Raw genomic sequence first — 17,590 nt, forward strand, 5'->3', positions numbered from 1 at the left:
ATGGAAAAATGTCATGATTTTGTGTCATTCTGTTAGGATGTATTTCTGAAGTATGTAAAGCATGGGAATTTTCTTCCAGAGGTACCTATGGACTGATTAGCAACTAATCAGAGGCTTTGACCCAGTATAAAAGAAATAAAGTCAGGAAGTTACTTCCTCATTGGAAGTCCAGTGCTGAAGACTTGAAAGCAGGGACTGAAAGTAGGCACATTTGGGGCTATTCTAAGGACTTTCTTTGTGCATTGTGCTTGTTTTTTTGAAACAGCAAAATAGGCCTAGAAGCCAGGATTGTACTTGATCCCTGGTGCTGTAATGCTGTAAATGAAGCCTGCTGAAAGGAGGAAGCCCAAGAGTGTGAGACCATATTGTGAATACCAGAGTTTGGAGTGAGGCCTAGAAAAGTGATCTATGTATGCCCCAGGAGACCTTTTATGGACCTTATAGACTACTGAACTCTTGAAAAAGTACTGTTTGTTTTGTGTTTTATAGATGCAAGTGAGTTATTGTTTGTCTGTGAGTGTTAAACATGAGTTTTTCTGTATGTCCGACTCCCATTGTCTACAGCATGCATGGCGTGCAGTTGCACTAACTGTAAAAGTAGTATCTATCAAATAGAAGATGGATATCTGTAGCTCTGTCATGTTCTGTTTTGTAGCCAACAGCATTCTCATCCTGGGATCTCACCATGGGATTGACCATACTGAAGAGGAGGCACTTGTGTGCCCTTGTGATCCTTAGAGTTATGGTGCTCCTGGTAGGGTCACCCCTGACAAGTTGATCTAGGAGGATGGACCAAACAAGCAGTGAAGCACAGTTTTAACTCCCTTGATTCAGGTCTGTTTAAATAAACCATGAATCTTAACCAGAACAAGGATACAGACATACACTTATACTCTTTAACAACACCTTAGGGGTGCTGGCCATTGGCAAGTGTCTGGTGGTCAAGTAATTTCACATAGCCCAGTGGACCTCAGCCTGAGAAAAGCTGCATGGAGCCACTATGTGGGCTGAAGGCTCCCTACCTGCAAAGTGAAGGGTGGCAGACTGGAACAGGACTCAAAAAATCGGATTATTATTTTAAATTAAAAGAAGCAAGTTGGTAAAGATACACACGTACACCTGTTAATGTTAAAACAGATGTAGACCACATTTCACGAAGACCATTTTTTTCTTTCTGGATATCAACTTCCTCACAGTCAATTGGTCATTTGTTTCCCCATTGTGAGGGTGAGGATTGACAAGCAGGGAACATTACTCAGACCCTCATTATGGGGGGGGGGGGTCAAGCTGTAACCCCTATCTCCTGTAGGCAATCAGCAAAGTGCTTGCATGCAAGAAGCATCCCTGACGCACCTTTCAAAAGAAGATATTTTATTTCCCACAGTCCTCCAGGGGAAATCACTCCATCCAGTCTGCCCCAAGTGTGCTTAACCCTTCTGTGCCTCTAGGAGAGACAAGTTGGCCACTCTCCTTCAGTCCTTCCTCTCTTTGCCTGGCTCCTGCAGTGCTGGGGATACTAATCGAACCCGGTTGCCTGAGTTAAAGTCAGAGCTCCATCCCTCTTGCCCATGGAAGCCAGGTTTTTGTGGGGGCCATTTTGAATGAAGGAATATATTTAAAGTCTTATTTAACAATTAAGAGAACAGCATAGATTGAGAGCAAAGTCACTCATGCGCGCACACACACACACACACACACACACACCTGTAAAACAAATGGTTGTATCTCCTAAAAATCCCTCTTTAAAATTGACTCCGAATTGGCTGCACCTTATGGTGAGAAAAATTTCCCCTTACAGTGGGTCCATTAACAAAAATGTACTTTGGCCACTTGTACTTCTCTGCAGGGCTGACCACAGTATACAGCTGCACTACTTCCATTAAAAAGTCCTTTATTTCATTGTTAGTTTTTTGGTTTACCATTCTTTATTCCTTGACTTTGTGAATTCAAATGCCCTGGAACAAATTGTCCATACTCTGACAAGAGGAACAAACATTCTAGATCTGGTCCTCACCAACATGTCAAACAGGTGCACTGCTGCAGCCGTTGGACCCTCATTAGTTAAAACTGACCACAGATCGGTCATATTCGAACTGACACTAACACCAGAACTCACAAAGGATGAAATCAGACTAAAAAATTTCACCAAGGCAAACTATACCCACCTAGGTGAAGATATAAATGCAGTCTAAGCCCCACCCCAAGCTAAAAGTGATAACTATGCCGAAACTTACAATAAAGCCCTCTACGATCACTTGCATAAGTGTATAAACTTGGCTGTACCAGAGAGAATCAAAGCCAGAGCCCCAAGTAAAATCAAGCTGCCATGGTGGACTTCCAGCATCAATAAATTCTAGAATACACGCAAAAGATTGCTATCCAAGAAATCAGAGACAAGGGCCCAACAGTGAAAAAGCACCCTTCTCAGCCTTTAAGGCCAAGTAAGGCAACTTGTCAAATCCTCCAAGAACTCCTTTGAGACACCTAGCAAGTACTGCCAAGGATAACCATAAGGCCTTTTACAGCTATGTATGTAAACTAAAGGGTAGGACCCAAGCATGTGCAAAACTGGTGGCCAACAGTATCATACACACAGTGACCCTGCAGAGATGGTGAACCTGGTAGTGGATAGGTTTGGTGACAATTTCACACCCTTTTCCCCTCCTAACTTACAACAATCCCCCACTCCCCCCCCCACTTTACATATCTGAAGAGCTCCTCAAAGCCCTGTCCAAGGCAAAGAACATGGCCACTATGGAACCAGATGACATCCCAGGCTGTCTCCTAAACAGGCTGAAACATGAACTAGCATTGCCACTAACTACCCTTTTCAATTATAGCTTAATCACAGGCTTTGTTCCTGTAGAATGGAGAACAGCTACCGTTATTCCCCTCCACAAAGGTGGCCTAGCAACAGACCTGGGGAATTACAGACTCTGACCAGCCTTATCTGTAAGGCCATGGAACATATCATTATGGACCTCATAAATAAAAACATAAGTGACCTATAAACTCTTGATCCTATCCAATACAGCTTCGTGAAGTGCAGATCGTGCCTGTTAAATCTGGTGGATTTCTTTGAAAGTGTGAGCAAGGCCACTGGTGAGGGCAAATCTGTGCACACAGCATACCTCAACTTGGCAAAGGCTTTTGACACAATCCCACATTCAGGCATTACCAATAAACTTAGCAAACTGACTGTAAACCCCTTCATTATAAGATGGGTTGCCAACTGGCTCACAAACCAGACACACACTATCAAAGTGGGTGTGACTCCACATCAACCAGCAGACCTGTTACCAGTGGAGTGCCATACGGGTCAGTGCTGGGCCCCCTACTGTTTGGTATGTTCTTCTCAGAAGTTCATGTCAAGACTAAAGGGTTGTGGCTGACCAAGTCCCAAATGATGTCAGTATACTCCAGAAGGGTCTCACACAGACCAACAACTGGTGTATTAGTCACAGTCTCAAACTGTGGTAAGAGACCTGAGATCACAGGTTGACCACGACCTTAACTTCGACCACCATGTGTCTACCATTGTAAGTAAGCTTTCCATGTTGCTCACTTGATTAGTTATGATATCAGCTCAAGAGCAATAGAAGTTATAACCCCCTATACTCAGGATTTATCCAGCCCATAACTGAGTATAACACCCCATTTGGTATGTACTGTACTAAGCACCTACAGCAATTAGAGAGACCTCAGAGGTATCTAACAAAGAAGATCAAGGGCTTCCAGCATGTGCATTACACAGGCGGACTAAAATCCTTGTCATTATACTGCGTGTCATATAGACTTATTAGGGGAGACTTATGGCTGGCATACACAGCAACCCAAGACCCAAACCTAATGAACTTTATGCATATCCATAAATCAGATGGGTCTAGGGCTACCCTTCCCAGGGACTTAAATATGGCCTGTGACTTAAATAGGACATGCTGGAGGGACAGATTTATCTCCCAGCGACTGCCACATCTTTGGAACAGGTTACCAATTCATGTGAAACAGCGCACTGTATGACACTGTTCAAGAGGAACCTGGATGAGTGGATTGGGCACCATAAATTCTTACCAGGGATAGCACCCGCAACCCTCCTGGACATGGGCAGTCATCACTAAACGCAATCTTGGGTGTTGACTAGTACTTCTACGGTATTACATTGGGTTGAAACAGTTAGGCTGAAAATGACCTCCGGCTCAATAGCCTAGTAATCTCCTATTATCCTGTACAAGGAACTATAATGCAGTCTGAAAACGAAATAGCATTGCATCACACTAGAATTTGTAATTTGTTTACATTAGGCATGCTGTGGATAGTAAATACTTAAAAAAACTTACAGCAAAGCAACGTATATTATAATAACAGGAAATACAGACATGAAACTTGTACATGCTCTTTTGCCAAAAACTATGCTATTATAAAATAAGTATAATGGGGCATGAATTTCTGTTGACTGTTTGGTGTTACTGCTTTAATAACAACTTAGGTAAATTGCTGACGGAAAGCAGCCTTTGGGTTCCTATAATGCCTAAAGAATACAATTATCGCATGGAATTTAATGACAGCAGTACTACATTTTGCTAAGAAATCTTCACCATTTCCTGTAGTGTGGCAGTTGAATTGTTTCCTTATTTCCTTGATCTAAAGGAGGTTAAAGTAATTTGTACAAGAAGGGCTATATCAAGCTATCACATCATATCTCCTTTGTGGTACTTTGAACACTTATCTATGACAGAACAGCAGTACTTAACTTTCCTGCACTGTTTTATGTTTTTTATATTTACAATTTCAGTTTTAAGTATGATGTTTATATTGCAAGATGCATTGCATAATTACTTTACAACTGGGATTATATTATGCTTTTTTTTTCTTCTTGTGTCTTTTGCCTTAAGGCTTTGATTTTATTCTTAGTTATCACTATTGTAACTTTTCTACTAGTCTCCATTACAAATGGTCCCAACTCAGCCGGATAACCCACTTACCAAAAAGGATGAAATAATGAATGCCCGTTTTATTTTACTAGTAAGAACACAATTTCTTTGAGCCCATGAATAGTATCAAACATTCAGATACCTAATGGCTGTAGCTGAGGAGCTGCATTAGTTGAAGTGCATTACCTGATTTCTAAACTGCAGAACACATTTGCAGTGAAGCCTGGGAATTATACATTCAAGGTTTTGCAGCTATCTGGCAGATGATTAGCTTGTGGTAAAAAAAAATATTCCTGATGCATGATCATATTCCCTTATTATTACTAGCACCAAGTCATAAATAATACCTTTTGGTACTAATAGTAGTCTGTGAGATAAGTCAGACCAGTAGGTGCTGTGTGTTTGTTATAGGCGAATTTAAGAAAAGTATTTTCTTTGTCTTAACTTTTTCTAGGTTTAAGGTCTTGGGTTATTGTGCAGGCAGTCTAGAATATTAAGTATGAAGTCATATAATACTAATGAAGCCACAAAACACATACCCTGCCTATTCCCTAACTAATCCGTCCTACTGTGATACCCAGGAAGACACACACACACACACTACCACTCATACTGCATACACTCAGACACATGTACACATCCCTACACCACCTGTCTGCTAAATGCCCTGTCACTTGCCACTAACACAGCCTCACCCATTGAAAGTAATGGATTAACATGAGCTTCTGGCCATGTTAACTAAACTGGCTGACGGTGCTGAGTTACTCAGCTGAGCTGTTGTGTGAATTGCATGGCTGCATAAATCACTTATCTCAGGCATTTTCAGTGGACAGTGTATAACTCGTTATTATATGCTTCTCCTCTGAAATCCCTCATTTACTTTTGTGGTCACTGAAATAGAAATAGTTACCAGCAGCTGTAAATCGAGCTTAGCGTTAGTGGTAATGTTTCTTAACCCAGAACACGTTTACTGTGAAACTTTGCTGAAGTCTTTGACTCAGTCTTGCATAAAGTTTGTTACTGAAAACAGACACTTTTGCCTTCTTTGAACCTAGTTAACAAGGATAAAAATAAAACAAATGTAAATGATAAAATAAGAGTGACGTCCATTGTTTCATTAAAATGTGATGGTGGCTGTTATGTCCAGCTGTTCCAGACGTACAAACAGAAATAATTTCCAGAGTACATTTTTTTTTCATGCATTAGTAGTGCAGTCTGTTTTTCAAAAGATAATCTGCTATACCAGCTTTAAGAAAACCACAACTTTTAAAAGCAGTTTAGAAGTGACTGCTACAGCATGTTCTAGAACAGGTAACAGGAGGGTCGTCACTTTTAATCTTGGTCCAAATGAAAATAAGGTCACTGGTGAAACACTTAAATGGATGCTTTAATAATTAAGACAAAAGAGACAGACAAATGGACGAACACCAGAGAACTGTTATATGCTTAGATAGAAAGACTAAAAAATGTAAAGGCACAAGACTGGTGTTGCGGTAACTCTTTCCAAAAATCCATCAAACAGAAGTTTTCAGGATTAAAACAAAAATCTCAAAAGATATTTTCATACTGCAAAGCATTATAGAGTGTATGCAAATCATATAGATCTTTTTTATCAATTTAGAACAGATTTTTAATTAACAGCAGAGTTATGAGAAAATCTACAAAGCACCATGCTCTGCTCTTCAATGTATCACCACTGCTCTTTCCCTTTAACAGTGGATAGGAAAGACTTATACTGCATGAACTCCATTGAAAATAAAAAAAAAACGTTTAAATGTCACGTTCAGATGCATACATGTTTATATTTTACAGCATAGGTGGGAAAGTTTGATTTTTGTATGTTTTATTAAAAATACTGCATGTTAGGAACGTATGTTTGATGTTTACCAAAATCCCATGTTTTGAAAATCCAGGCAAAATTATAAAACAGCATGAATGAAAAGAAGTCCTGACCTCTGTATAGAATATAAATATATTTTATTAGTTTCAATGTATTGCCACCACTTGCAACATGCCAGACTTAGTCATCTGTAAGTAAATTTATTTATGAAGCATTATTTAGTATGTTGCATTAGAGTTACAAAAGGGTAAGGTGTGGAACATTAAAGTCTCAAATGTAATATAATGTCCATGATAGCTGAAGTTTTTCCCTGGAGGTAGATGATCTTTGGGGACAGCTCTAGACACAAGCAGTCGAGCAAACTGACTATAGCAGCTACTGTGATTCTTGCTTCTAAGATGGTTATTCTTTCTCATCTGTTTAAATGTAAAAGAACAAATACTGAAATATTTAACTGCTTTCAAAAGATTAGAAATACATTTTACAATAAGCAGGTTGCACTGCATAGGAAAGACAGTTACAGTTTATTGTTATAACTACATGTTTATAATGGTGACTCTGAATGACAAAAAGCAAAAGAAAGTTGTAAGGCATTTAAAGCCAGTGTGATGTAATGCATAGGCTTCAGAAAACACTTTTACTTAACTTCCACAGTTCTAAAAAAAATTGGTAAACTGTACTATTTCCCTTTTCTGCAGATGCTAGCAAATTAAGTTATTCATATACCTATTTGATGAGAAATGTCAAACTAATATGTTTTGTGATAAAAAAAAACTCCAAAACGTGCTGTAGTATTACTGCAGTACCTATAATAAGATTCCTGCTGACATCATGTGTGTTGATAGCTGATAATCTAAAAAAATATATAAACACAAATGCTTCCATGAACTTCTGCTACCACCACTGAGGGTTTTATTTGCTGCTGTGTCACTTGCAGAGACCGGAAGAACATCCCACCAAGAGCTCTGTAAATGTGACTGTTGGCGAGCTATCTGAAAATCTGTATGAAAGAGAGTGCGGTGCAGTGTATTGTCTTTACTGCATGCTCTCTTTAACGGGGTTGGGGCAAAAGGAAACCCCTACTGATGTCAAAACATCACTTTGCTGATGATAATACAATCTGTTCTAAGATGGCTAATAAGAAAGCATTCCTATAAATCATGAGACTGGCAGATGACCCAGGGCCAGGGGAAGGCAGTCTATTCTGCATGGAAAATGAAGGCCACCAAGGAAACTGCAGATGATCTGCTCCTAGGAGAGGAGTACTACTTAAAAAATGGTAACAAAGTCCAATCTTTTACTTCAACAGCATCCCTTGTTGTGTATGCCTCTCATCCTCAGAGCAAGAATTCTGAACAAAGCCAATAAAAATAAAAAAATATATAATAATGGGGGCAAAACCCTCAAATCAGTAATGGCTTTTAAATATTGCTCTTATAAACTTAGAAAGCTGCTAGAATAACAGGTGTTTGTATTAACATGCATTTCCTGAATGATATTTCATCTGAAACTCAAATGTCTGTTATTATTTCAAAACTTCAGCTGTCAACGTTTTGCCAGAAAACTACAAATTTTACAAAGTTCAGTTCAACAATGCGAGTCAAAAATCTGTATATTCTGTGAAATTCTGGACATTTGAGAGGTATGCTGCTGAGTAAGCTCACACCGAAATGCATATGTGCACAGGGGCGCACCTGTTATATTGTGGGCTGCAGGTAGACGGCAAAACTCCCTTGCGAAAATGCTTTAATGGCATTACAATGAGATACAAATACCATTTGTTTATTTAAATTAGATTTGCTGTTGAGTCCATGATGTCATTAAAATAAATCTATGTATGTTTTAAATCAACACCTGTATACAATTTTTCACATCACACTACAGATTAAGGCTGGGAAGATGACTTTGGATGTGGGGTTGTATTACCATCTGGGTTCTGCTCTTCTCTCTAGTCAGCAGATGAGATCTCCACTCTCTTTAGTTCGCCTTCTTTCTCTGATTTTTCCAAAGCTTTCCTGTATGAGAGAGAAAAAAAAAAACTTCACGTAAGATCCAAAGTAGAATATCTAAAGTACATGGAAAATTGCATCACTATGTGATTTGACTAATTGTATGGCATGTGTGATGGTGACTGGGGTTATTGATCTATTTCAGAGATGCCAAGAGCTTTGCTCGCTGGACTTCACTTGTCCTACTTGCATCTGATCAGTCTGTGCACAAGACTGTGACTTCTGTATGCTAGAGCTGATCGTGACAGTGTATGATGCAGAAACAGGTACCATGCCTTGAGTTTGCTAAAATCTCTAAGGCTGACATCCACAGCCAGGCAGAGCATGTGTACTTTTGGCCTGAGAAAAAGGCAGAGTCATAACTGCACAACAGTTCCATTATTGCAAATGCTAATTCCATTAATGTAAAAGCATTCCTAAGGGCCGTCACAAAACAGTGTGTGTGTAGAATTTGTAATGTTAATCTTCTTAAGAAACTGGTCAGCTTTATGCAGTGTTTACTAACCTACCTCTGGATGGCTGCCTCAGTCCTTAGTGTTGAGAAACCTTCTTCTAATCCAGCACAATGACTGATGAGAGAACAGTGTTTTATCATATCCAGTAGCCCCCCCCTCATTGTTTCCTTGTTTTCTATCTACTGGTCATGTGGCTCCAGCTCACAGAACAGCATACCTTAGTGGCTAGTTGCAAAACATCCATAAGCATTGTCAATCTGAAAGAAGGGGGTGGACAGTCTAGCTGTTATTGTCTTGCAAATGGTAAATTATTACATCCACTACAGCAGGCTAGTTTCTGAGATAAGCCATATGTAAGGTCGCATTGTAATCAAAATGGATTCTAGAGACATGAAAGTAACTCACAGCACTGTACAAAGCCCTGATGAGACCTAACTTAGAATAACATGTAAGGTTATTGAGAACATACTTAAAAGGAGACAAGGATGGTGGAACAAGTGCAGAGGAGCTCAAAAGGAATGATATATCTTGAGGTGTTGAACTATGGAAGTAGGCAGTAGATATCAGACCTTTATGATGCACAAGCAAGAAGGAACTATGGGGTGGGTATGGCATCAAGTAAGAAAATAATTCAAGGGAAATTGCAAAGAGAGCTGTCTCTGAGAATGAAAGATGGCGGTAAAAGGGTATTACCAACTGTTACCTTGTTTTCTAGTCCACACCAGCCTTCCACACTGTCAGCTGATAATCCTGTCGTATCCATGGCAGTACCCCATCAGTACTGACTTTGCTGCAGTGACACCTTTAGTCAGATGTATTTCAGCATTTCAAGCTGCCAAATGGAGGCCTTCCTGATATTTGAGCAAACTCATATATGTGTTGTTACAAAAACTTAGTTTTTATTAGTATGCATCAAGAATTACAATATTCGGTGGTACAGCGGTAGCGTTGTTGCCTCACAGCAAGAGGTTCGATTCTCAGTTGGAGTGCCTTCTGTGTGGAGTCTGCATGTCCTCCCCGTGGTCGAGTGGCCTCCGAAAGACATGCGTGAATGGATGTGCCTTTGCTGAAGGTTGGGTGTCGGGCTGGCAACTCGGCACAATAAAAAAACTCGACTGCCAATCATTAGCGGACCAGAGTTCCGCTGTGGCGACCCCTAACCGGGAAAAGCCGAAAAGACAATTACAATATTCTGAATTTGAGCTCCTTGAATGTTTAGTCACATCTGATAAAGTCAATTACCACATCATTGTCAAGTTATAGATCCCCTTCAGTGTCACCTGAAAACCATAGCACGTATCCTGCCAAATTACTTTCTCTATTGGTTAATCCCGGTCCCCTACTTCTAAGCCAGCTTCAGTAGTCCATCCATCACCTGGGAGACCTATACAGCTACCAAAATATATACCCAGCTTTTCCTAGACTTCATTATTACCAACTCTCTGGTTTAAACTGATCAATTTCACATGACAGAGAGAACTATACTTAAAAGACCAAAAAGCACCTTGGAACCAAAATGAAGAGTGAACACCACACAGTTTATTAAGGTAAACGACAGCACAAACCACACTATAGCACAAATCGCTTTAACTGTATCACCGCGTTTTTCGTTCTGATTAGAACTTCATCAGATGCATAAACAGTTATGCAAAATTAATCACCCCTTAATATAACCAATTTAAAAATATATGAGCCAATCAAATACATACTTATAAAATCATCAGGATCGTCAACTTGAACAGCACAATTTGTGCTTTTTATTTCTTCATTTTATTAAAGCCCATGTTTTAACAGAATTTCTCAGTGAACTTTTCGTTGTGGTTGAAGCCTTTTTTTCATTTTACTATTTTTGCCTATTAAGGCTTCCACTGGAGGTGGTTTTTGGTTTGGTTGCTTGTGCCTGATTTAATATGTGTCTTACCAAGCACATATTTTAGCTTGGAAGACCACAGTGCTTTGTAACCAAGAGAATAAAAGTGGCTAGGATCCCTTCGCTATCCAGATATATTAGAAAGCCTTTCATTTTTTCCATCTCAAACAGCTTCCTAAGTGGAGATCTCTGTTTTTCCTATTGGGCTATGAAAAATCCTTTTACCAGATCTTTACCACCTCAAAACACTGATAATAAAAGGAATACTTGCACCAAAATATTTAACTTGCATCATAACATAAACAGGAATTTTTGAAAGGATAGGATAGGTTTATTACCAGAAAGATTAACTACCTGTGGGAAAAAAAATTCCCTTGCATGTTAAAGTGTAACACTGTAGTCTCCTTCAAGTTCAGTCCCCCACCCCATATGACTGGCCCAATGGATCCTCTACCTGCATCCAGTCAACCCGTTTATTCTGTGGGACGAGAGCTGGGCATCTGTAGACTAGGTGAGAGCCCTACAATCCTATTCATTCTGTGAGGTGAGAGCTGGGCATCTGTAGATTAGGTGAGAGCCCTACAATCCTATTCATTCTGTGGGGCAAGAGCTGGGCATCTGTAGACTGGGTGAGAGCCCTACAATCCTATTCATTCCTGCCATTATCTCAATCAGCCTATTCATTCCCAGCAGTGAGAATCTTCGGGTGGTAGGGTGAGGGCCAGCTACCCCACCCATGGAGAAGAAATTTTGCAGTGACTCTTTGAGCACTACTGTGTGCTACTCATCACAGAGGAGGTGCAACTGTGCACTCACTAGGCTACATGCATATGCACAAATACAGCACATGCTCCTAGGCACAACACCTGGTGCTCCCACTAGGTGTCACCCAAGTGGTAAGGCAGAGCTGCCTCTCCACAAGATGAGTGAGTCTGCAGCAGTTGCTCACTCCCATCCTCCCCAGACAGCTCCTACAGGTATTCGAACCTTGGATTATCTATCTATGCCATCAGCTCTCTTTTTAAGTTAAGTCTTGATAAGTTGCCTGAATTCACATACATTTACTCCAGGGATAAGTATTATGGCTGTTATTAAGAAAGGAGTTAAACTTTCCTGCAGTGATTTGTAGAGTGCATGCCTAGGCTATGTGTGGCTGTGCAAGTCACCCATCTTCTACTAATCTATGAACCTAAATTAAACATTGAGGAACATGCATTGCTTAAGGTAAGCTGAAGCCTGCATGTAAAAGTACACTATGGAAATAAATTACCTCACTCAGGTTTCCACATCTGGTGTGATATTCAACATTCCCTTCTGTATATCAGGTAGAGTACCAATGTTAGTCACTTTGGAGGTGTACTCCTGACTTCAGATATTGGCATTTATAAGCTAGGTATGTTCTCAACATATCTCACACTGACACAAGATGGAGAAACTAGAGCTAACTTATTCAAAGCTCAGCTGTCGTAACTGCATAGGTAAAAATGTACAGATCAAGTTTTGGATAAATATGTCAATCAAAGAGACTTGATTAGCACTTTCATTGCAGACTTATGCTTTGATATTTCATGAAGGTGGCTGCAATCTAAATAAGGGGACTTTACATAGAGCACAGAGTCTCACTGTATCACACTGCTCCTCCTCCCAAAATCTTCCCAGTAACAGAAAAGTCTCGGAACTTCCCTTAGAAATCAACAAAGTACTTTGGGTCCCCCTTACAAAAAAAAAAATTAAATTGTGACTCTTACAGTGAAACATGTTGACCCAGTCCTTCAAATGCATACATTTGACACACAAAGTTTGGCTTAGGACATTATGTTTTATTTATATATTTGCAGTCAGATACATGTGCTTATTCACTGTTATCATTCTGCAGTTAGCCTGATGACATATAAAACTGATACTGAAAAGTCAACTAAATAAGCACATTCTTGGGCCTCACCAGGGATGCTAGCCTTACCATTTGGGAATGACTGGATGTTCTTCGTGTTTCACTGTTGCAGTCATCACATAGGGTATCCCTCGACCGGCCCAAATACCAGAGACTTAGTATTTCTGCATTGGTTACTGTTGCTTGAGGACTGACGTCAGGTCATCAGGAGTATAAAGTAAGGCAGCCGACACCATTACATCAGTCTTTCTTGCCATGGACCCCGAAGCAGAAGCAGTTTGCATGACTGCCAGTTGGCCACTACCTGAGTTTCGTCTACCGAATTGAAGTTGAAGTCTTCTAAAGCTAAGTATCCCATTGGGTATCCTTTTTTCCTGCACTAACCGATGTCAGAAAAAGTTAATAATTGTCTTGCCTGTGGAAAGCAAATACCACACCATGACTTACACTCTTACTGCATCACTTGTTTAGACCCAGACCATGACATCCCCCATTGTCACTTCTGTGCTTTGTTCAATGCCAGAACTATCCATCTTCGGGCCCTTATTGTAGCCAGATATTTTTGCTTACAGTCCTCAAATTCCGATATGGCTTTGGTAAGCCATCCGACAGCAGATCTTCCAAAAAAACATAAAGATAAAGACAAAGACAGACCACACAGGTCCAAACCTACCGACAACACTTCCGTTAAGCTAGTTGTCAGTTCTCCAGTACTCAGTGAAGCACTTTTACAGCCCCTGATGCCCGCTTTAGTTGATTTGCAGGCCACTACCGATACCCTTTTGGAGTCCGGTATGCCACAAAACTCTTCCTCAACTAAAGATCCTGCGATCATCTCTACCTTGGACGGGTCCAGAGCCGCTGAGCAGGCACTGGCTTCCGAGGAAATTCTTCGCACTACCAAATCTCGACACAAACTGACGTCTTCTTTCACGACTACCGTTCTTTCAAAAATGACCGAGTTTCTTAGGCCCAATGTTTGAACTACACCCAAGAAACTGATGACCCACTCGCATGCACCTGCTACCTTGCCTAAGTCTCAAATGCTTAAAATGGTGGAAGACCTTATCATGCTGATCAGGGGAAGTCAAGCTACCCCTTCCAAAAGGAAAAAGAGATTTGTCCTCTGTAGTTTTATCTGAACAAGAGTCAGATGACTCTGCTGCATCTGACTATGAAGACATGCAACCCCTTTCCACTTATGAGGATTATGATGCAGAGGACTCCATTCCTTCAGCCTCTCCCTCAGAGGATTTTTCCTTTGGGGGAACCCTCCATACTTTAAGGGAGCATTTCCAATGGGAGAGTCAGGACTACCCTCAGTCAAAAAAGAGACTCAGGGGAATTCCTAGATCTTCCATAGCACAGACCTTTGGCCATCCCCCCAGTCCTGGATATTATGGAGGATGTTTTCCTCAAATCCAGCTTGACTCCTGATGCCCTACCTCTGCTCCCAGAAAACCAGACAGGTACTCTAGAGTCCCTGACACACACAAATATCTTTTTGAAAAATCCAACAGCTGACCCTGAGGTCATTTCTCAAGGGCCAAAAGGGATTAAAGCAACCTCTGCTAAGAATCCCACCCCCTCAGACAGGGATTCCCGAGCTTAGGACAGATGGGGTAAAAAAGTATACACCTCAGCCACTCTTGCTATCAGGGCACTAAATTGTCAGTTCCATATGCTGAAATTTCACCAACATACCCTGGAACTCTTTAAACAAAAAATGTGTTCCTTTCCTGCTTGGGCAGAATCTAAAGATTTACAAGACTTGAAGCATTCTGCAAGTCAAGTAACTAAACACACCTTGCACTGTGGTTTTGATGGCCTGGAAGCTTCTTGCAGTGCAGCAGTCACTGGATCTGTAATTAGAAGGCATGCATGGCTCAAGGAACAGCCCCTGCCAGACCATGTCAAATCCAAATTGTTGGATGCCCCCTTGCACAAAGATAACCTATTTGGCACTACGGCAGGAGAGGTCTTAAAAAAGATGTAAGAAAAAGCAAAATCTATGCAAGCAGTTAAGGATTTCTTACAGGTCCAGCCCCCTAGGTTCAGCAGGCATTGTCAATCCAAGCACTGGTCCTTTCCTGCTCCAAGTAAACCTGCCCAGCCCAGGCCCCGTGGAAACAGACCCCCCCCCCCCGACAGTAGCCCCAGGGAATGCAGAGATCTAAGCAGTGGACTACCTCCACTTCAAAACCAGGGAGTTCTAAGCCACCCGCTTATGGTAAGAACTCACAATAACTCACCTCCTCCACCCTCATCCTCTGCCCATCTTCACTTACCTCTAGGAGGAAAACTTTCCTTTCACTCAAGCACATGGGCCACCATTACCAAGGACCAATGGGTTCTGAACATTGTGTCCCAGGAATACAAATGTTCCTTCCACACCCTTCCAACCCCAAAATGGTTCCCAGATCTACTACCAAATCAGTGGGCAGAGGCTCAAAAATTCAAAATGCTCACCCTCCAGCAGCTGCTACCCATGCTCTCCAAAGATGCTTGGCTGGCCACCCTAGATCTAAAGGAGGCCTACCTCCACATTCCTATCAGGAATCATGTAGGAAATATCTCCACCTCAGGGCATGAACTCAACTCTTTCAGTTCTTTGCACTTCCCTTTGGCTTATCTACTGCTCCCAAAGTTTTCACAAAATGTCTGTCTCCAGCCATTGCCTTTTGCAGACAAACAACTATTCAAATTTACCCATACTTAGATGACTGCCTTATTCAGGGAGACAGCCAGGAAAAGCTGCTCAGCCACCTGGCCTTTGTAAAGACCCTACTAACCTCCCTAGGGTACACAATCAATGAAAATAAATCCAAACAGGTACCCACCCAAAGGATAATCTTCCTGGGAGCAAGTCTGGACACAGCATCCCAGATGGCATACCTTACACCAGAGAAACACATTTTCCTGACAGCCTACTTCTCTCAACTAGCCACCAGAACCCAGCTATCTTCAAGAAAGATCCTGAAAGCTCTGGGGTTCATGGCATCTTGCATACCACTCATTTCATATGCCAGACTGAATGAGGAAACTACAATGGTGCCTAAAGAGCTTTTGGTGTCAACACTCTCAAGACCTGGAAACTCTTCTACCTATAATTCCTTGCCTCAGAAAGGATTTTTTTGGGTGGGCAACAGCATGCTCCCACAACAAGGGACTGACCTTCTCCCCACCCCCTGCCACCCAGACCCTCACCACAGACACATCAGACTACACTTGGGGTGCTCACCTGGACGGCAGGTGCATACAGGGCCAATGGAGCCCACAGCAAATCCCTCTTTACATCAATCAAAAAGAGATGATGGCTGTTCAGAACGCCTTGGTAGCTTTTAAACCCCTTCTCTCTCCAGGGGTTCTCCTGATCAAAACAGACAACACCACTGTGATGTGGTACATCAACAATCAGGGAGGGACTCACTCCTATTCTCTATGCAGGCTGACTATGACCCTTTGGCTCACAGCCTCTTCTATGCAACTACACCTGTTAGCACAATACCTACCAGGTTCTCTCAACTCTCTGGCAGACCAATTAAGCAGAAGTCTTCTGGACTCGCACAAGTGGCAACTCAACAGAAGTACCTTCACTCTAATAACTCAGAAATAGGGAAGCCTGAAGGTCGACCTCTTTGCCTCCCACACCAACGATCAGCTCAGCATATTCTACACCAGGGAGCATCACTGCATGGCTTGGAAAGTGGATGCCCTGTCCCTCCCCTGGGTCAATTTATCAGTCTATGCATTTCCTCCCCTACTTCTCATCCCTAGGGCGCTGCTCAAAATAAGGGAGGAAAAACCAAGGACCATTCTCATACCTCCAGACTGGCCCAGACAACACTGGTACCCCTTGCTGTGCAGCCTGTCCCTGCTGCCTCCTTGGCATCTTCCTCAGATTCCAAACCTCCTGACCCAGAGGGAAGGGGAATTCATGCATCCCCAGTTGCAGACACTCAGTTTGGCAGCCTGGTTTATCCCCTAACCCTGGATCAATCTGCCATCCTCAATAAACAGGTTCTGGATTTGATCCATGAGGCCAGACATCCTAGCACCAGAAAGTCTTATGCAGATAAATGGAAAAGGTTCTGCACCTGGATCCCGGCTAAGGGAGCCAATACAGCACAGCCCTCCATCCCTCTCATCCTGGATTACTTAGCTGACCTACTACACAGTGGCCTCTTTTTCTCCTCTATAAAAATTCATGCCTTTGCTATTTCTGCTCATTTTCCCACTGAGCAGCCCCTTTTCTCACACCCTTTGATCAAATAGTTCCTCAGAGGGACTAGCAACTTGAGGCCCCCCCAGAAGGGCATCAACACCAGCTTGGGATCTTAACTTTGTCCTGGAAAAGCTCACCCTCCAGAGCTAAAATTTCTCTCCTGGAAGACAGCATTCCTTCTGGCCATCAACTCAATCAGAAGAGTCTCTGAGCTGCAAGCTCTCATGGCTGTGGAAGCCTTCATCATCTTCCATGCAGACAGGGTATCCCTCAGAACTAACCCATCCTTCATGCCCAAGGTGGTGTCCAGTGTGGCTCTCAACCAATCCATTCATTTGCCCACCTTCTTTCCTAATCCCCAGAACAAGG

At 41.8% G+C, this 17,590-nt stretch overlaps 1 protein-coding gene across 1 annotated transcript in view; it reads right to left on the reverse strand.

Moving 5' to 3' along the window:
* Positions 1–6,891: 6,891 nt before the first annotated feature.
* Positions 6,892–17,590, reverse strand: part of AGER (advanced glycosylation end-product specific receptor) — a 291,830-nt gene continuing 281,131 nt past the window's right edge. Inside the window, exons 10-11 of the mRNA XM_044083190.1 lie at positions 8,698–8,786; positions 6,892–7,187 (exon numbers count right to left, since the gene is read on the reverse strand). Of these exons, the coding sequence (XP_043939125.1) occupies positions 8,720–8,786 (67 nt within the window). The 3' untranslated portion in view covers positions 6,892–7,187; positions 8,698–8,719. The remainder of the gene's footprint in view (positions 7,188–8,697; positions 8,787–17,590) is intronic.

The sequence above is a fragment of the Protopterus annectens genome, chromosome 9.part0 (assembly GCF_019279795.1).
Source record: "Protopterus annectens isolate FY-2018-M chromosome 9.part0, PAN1.0, whole genome shotgun sequence".
Taxonomy (NCBI): Eukaryota; Metazoa; Chordata; order Ceratodontiformes; family Protopteridae; genus Protopterus; species Protopterus annectens.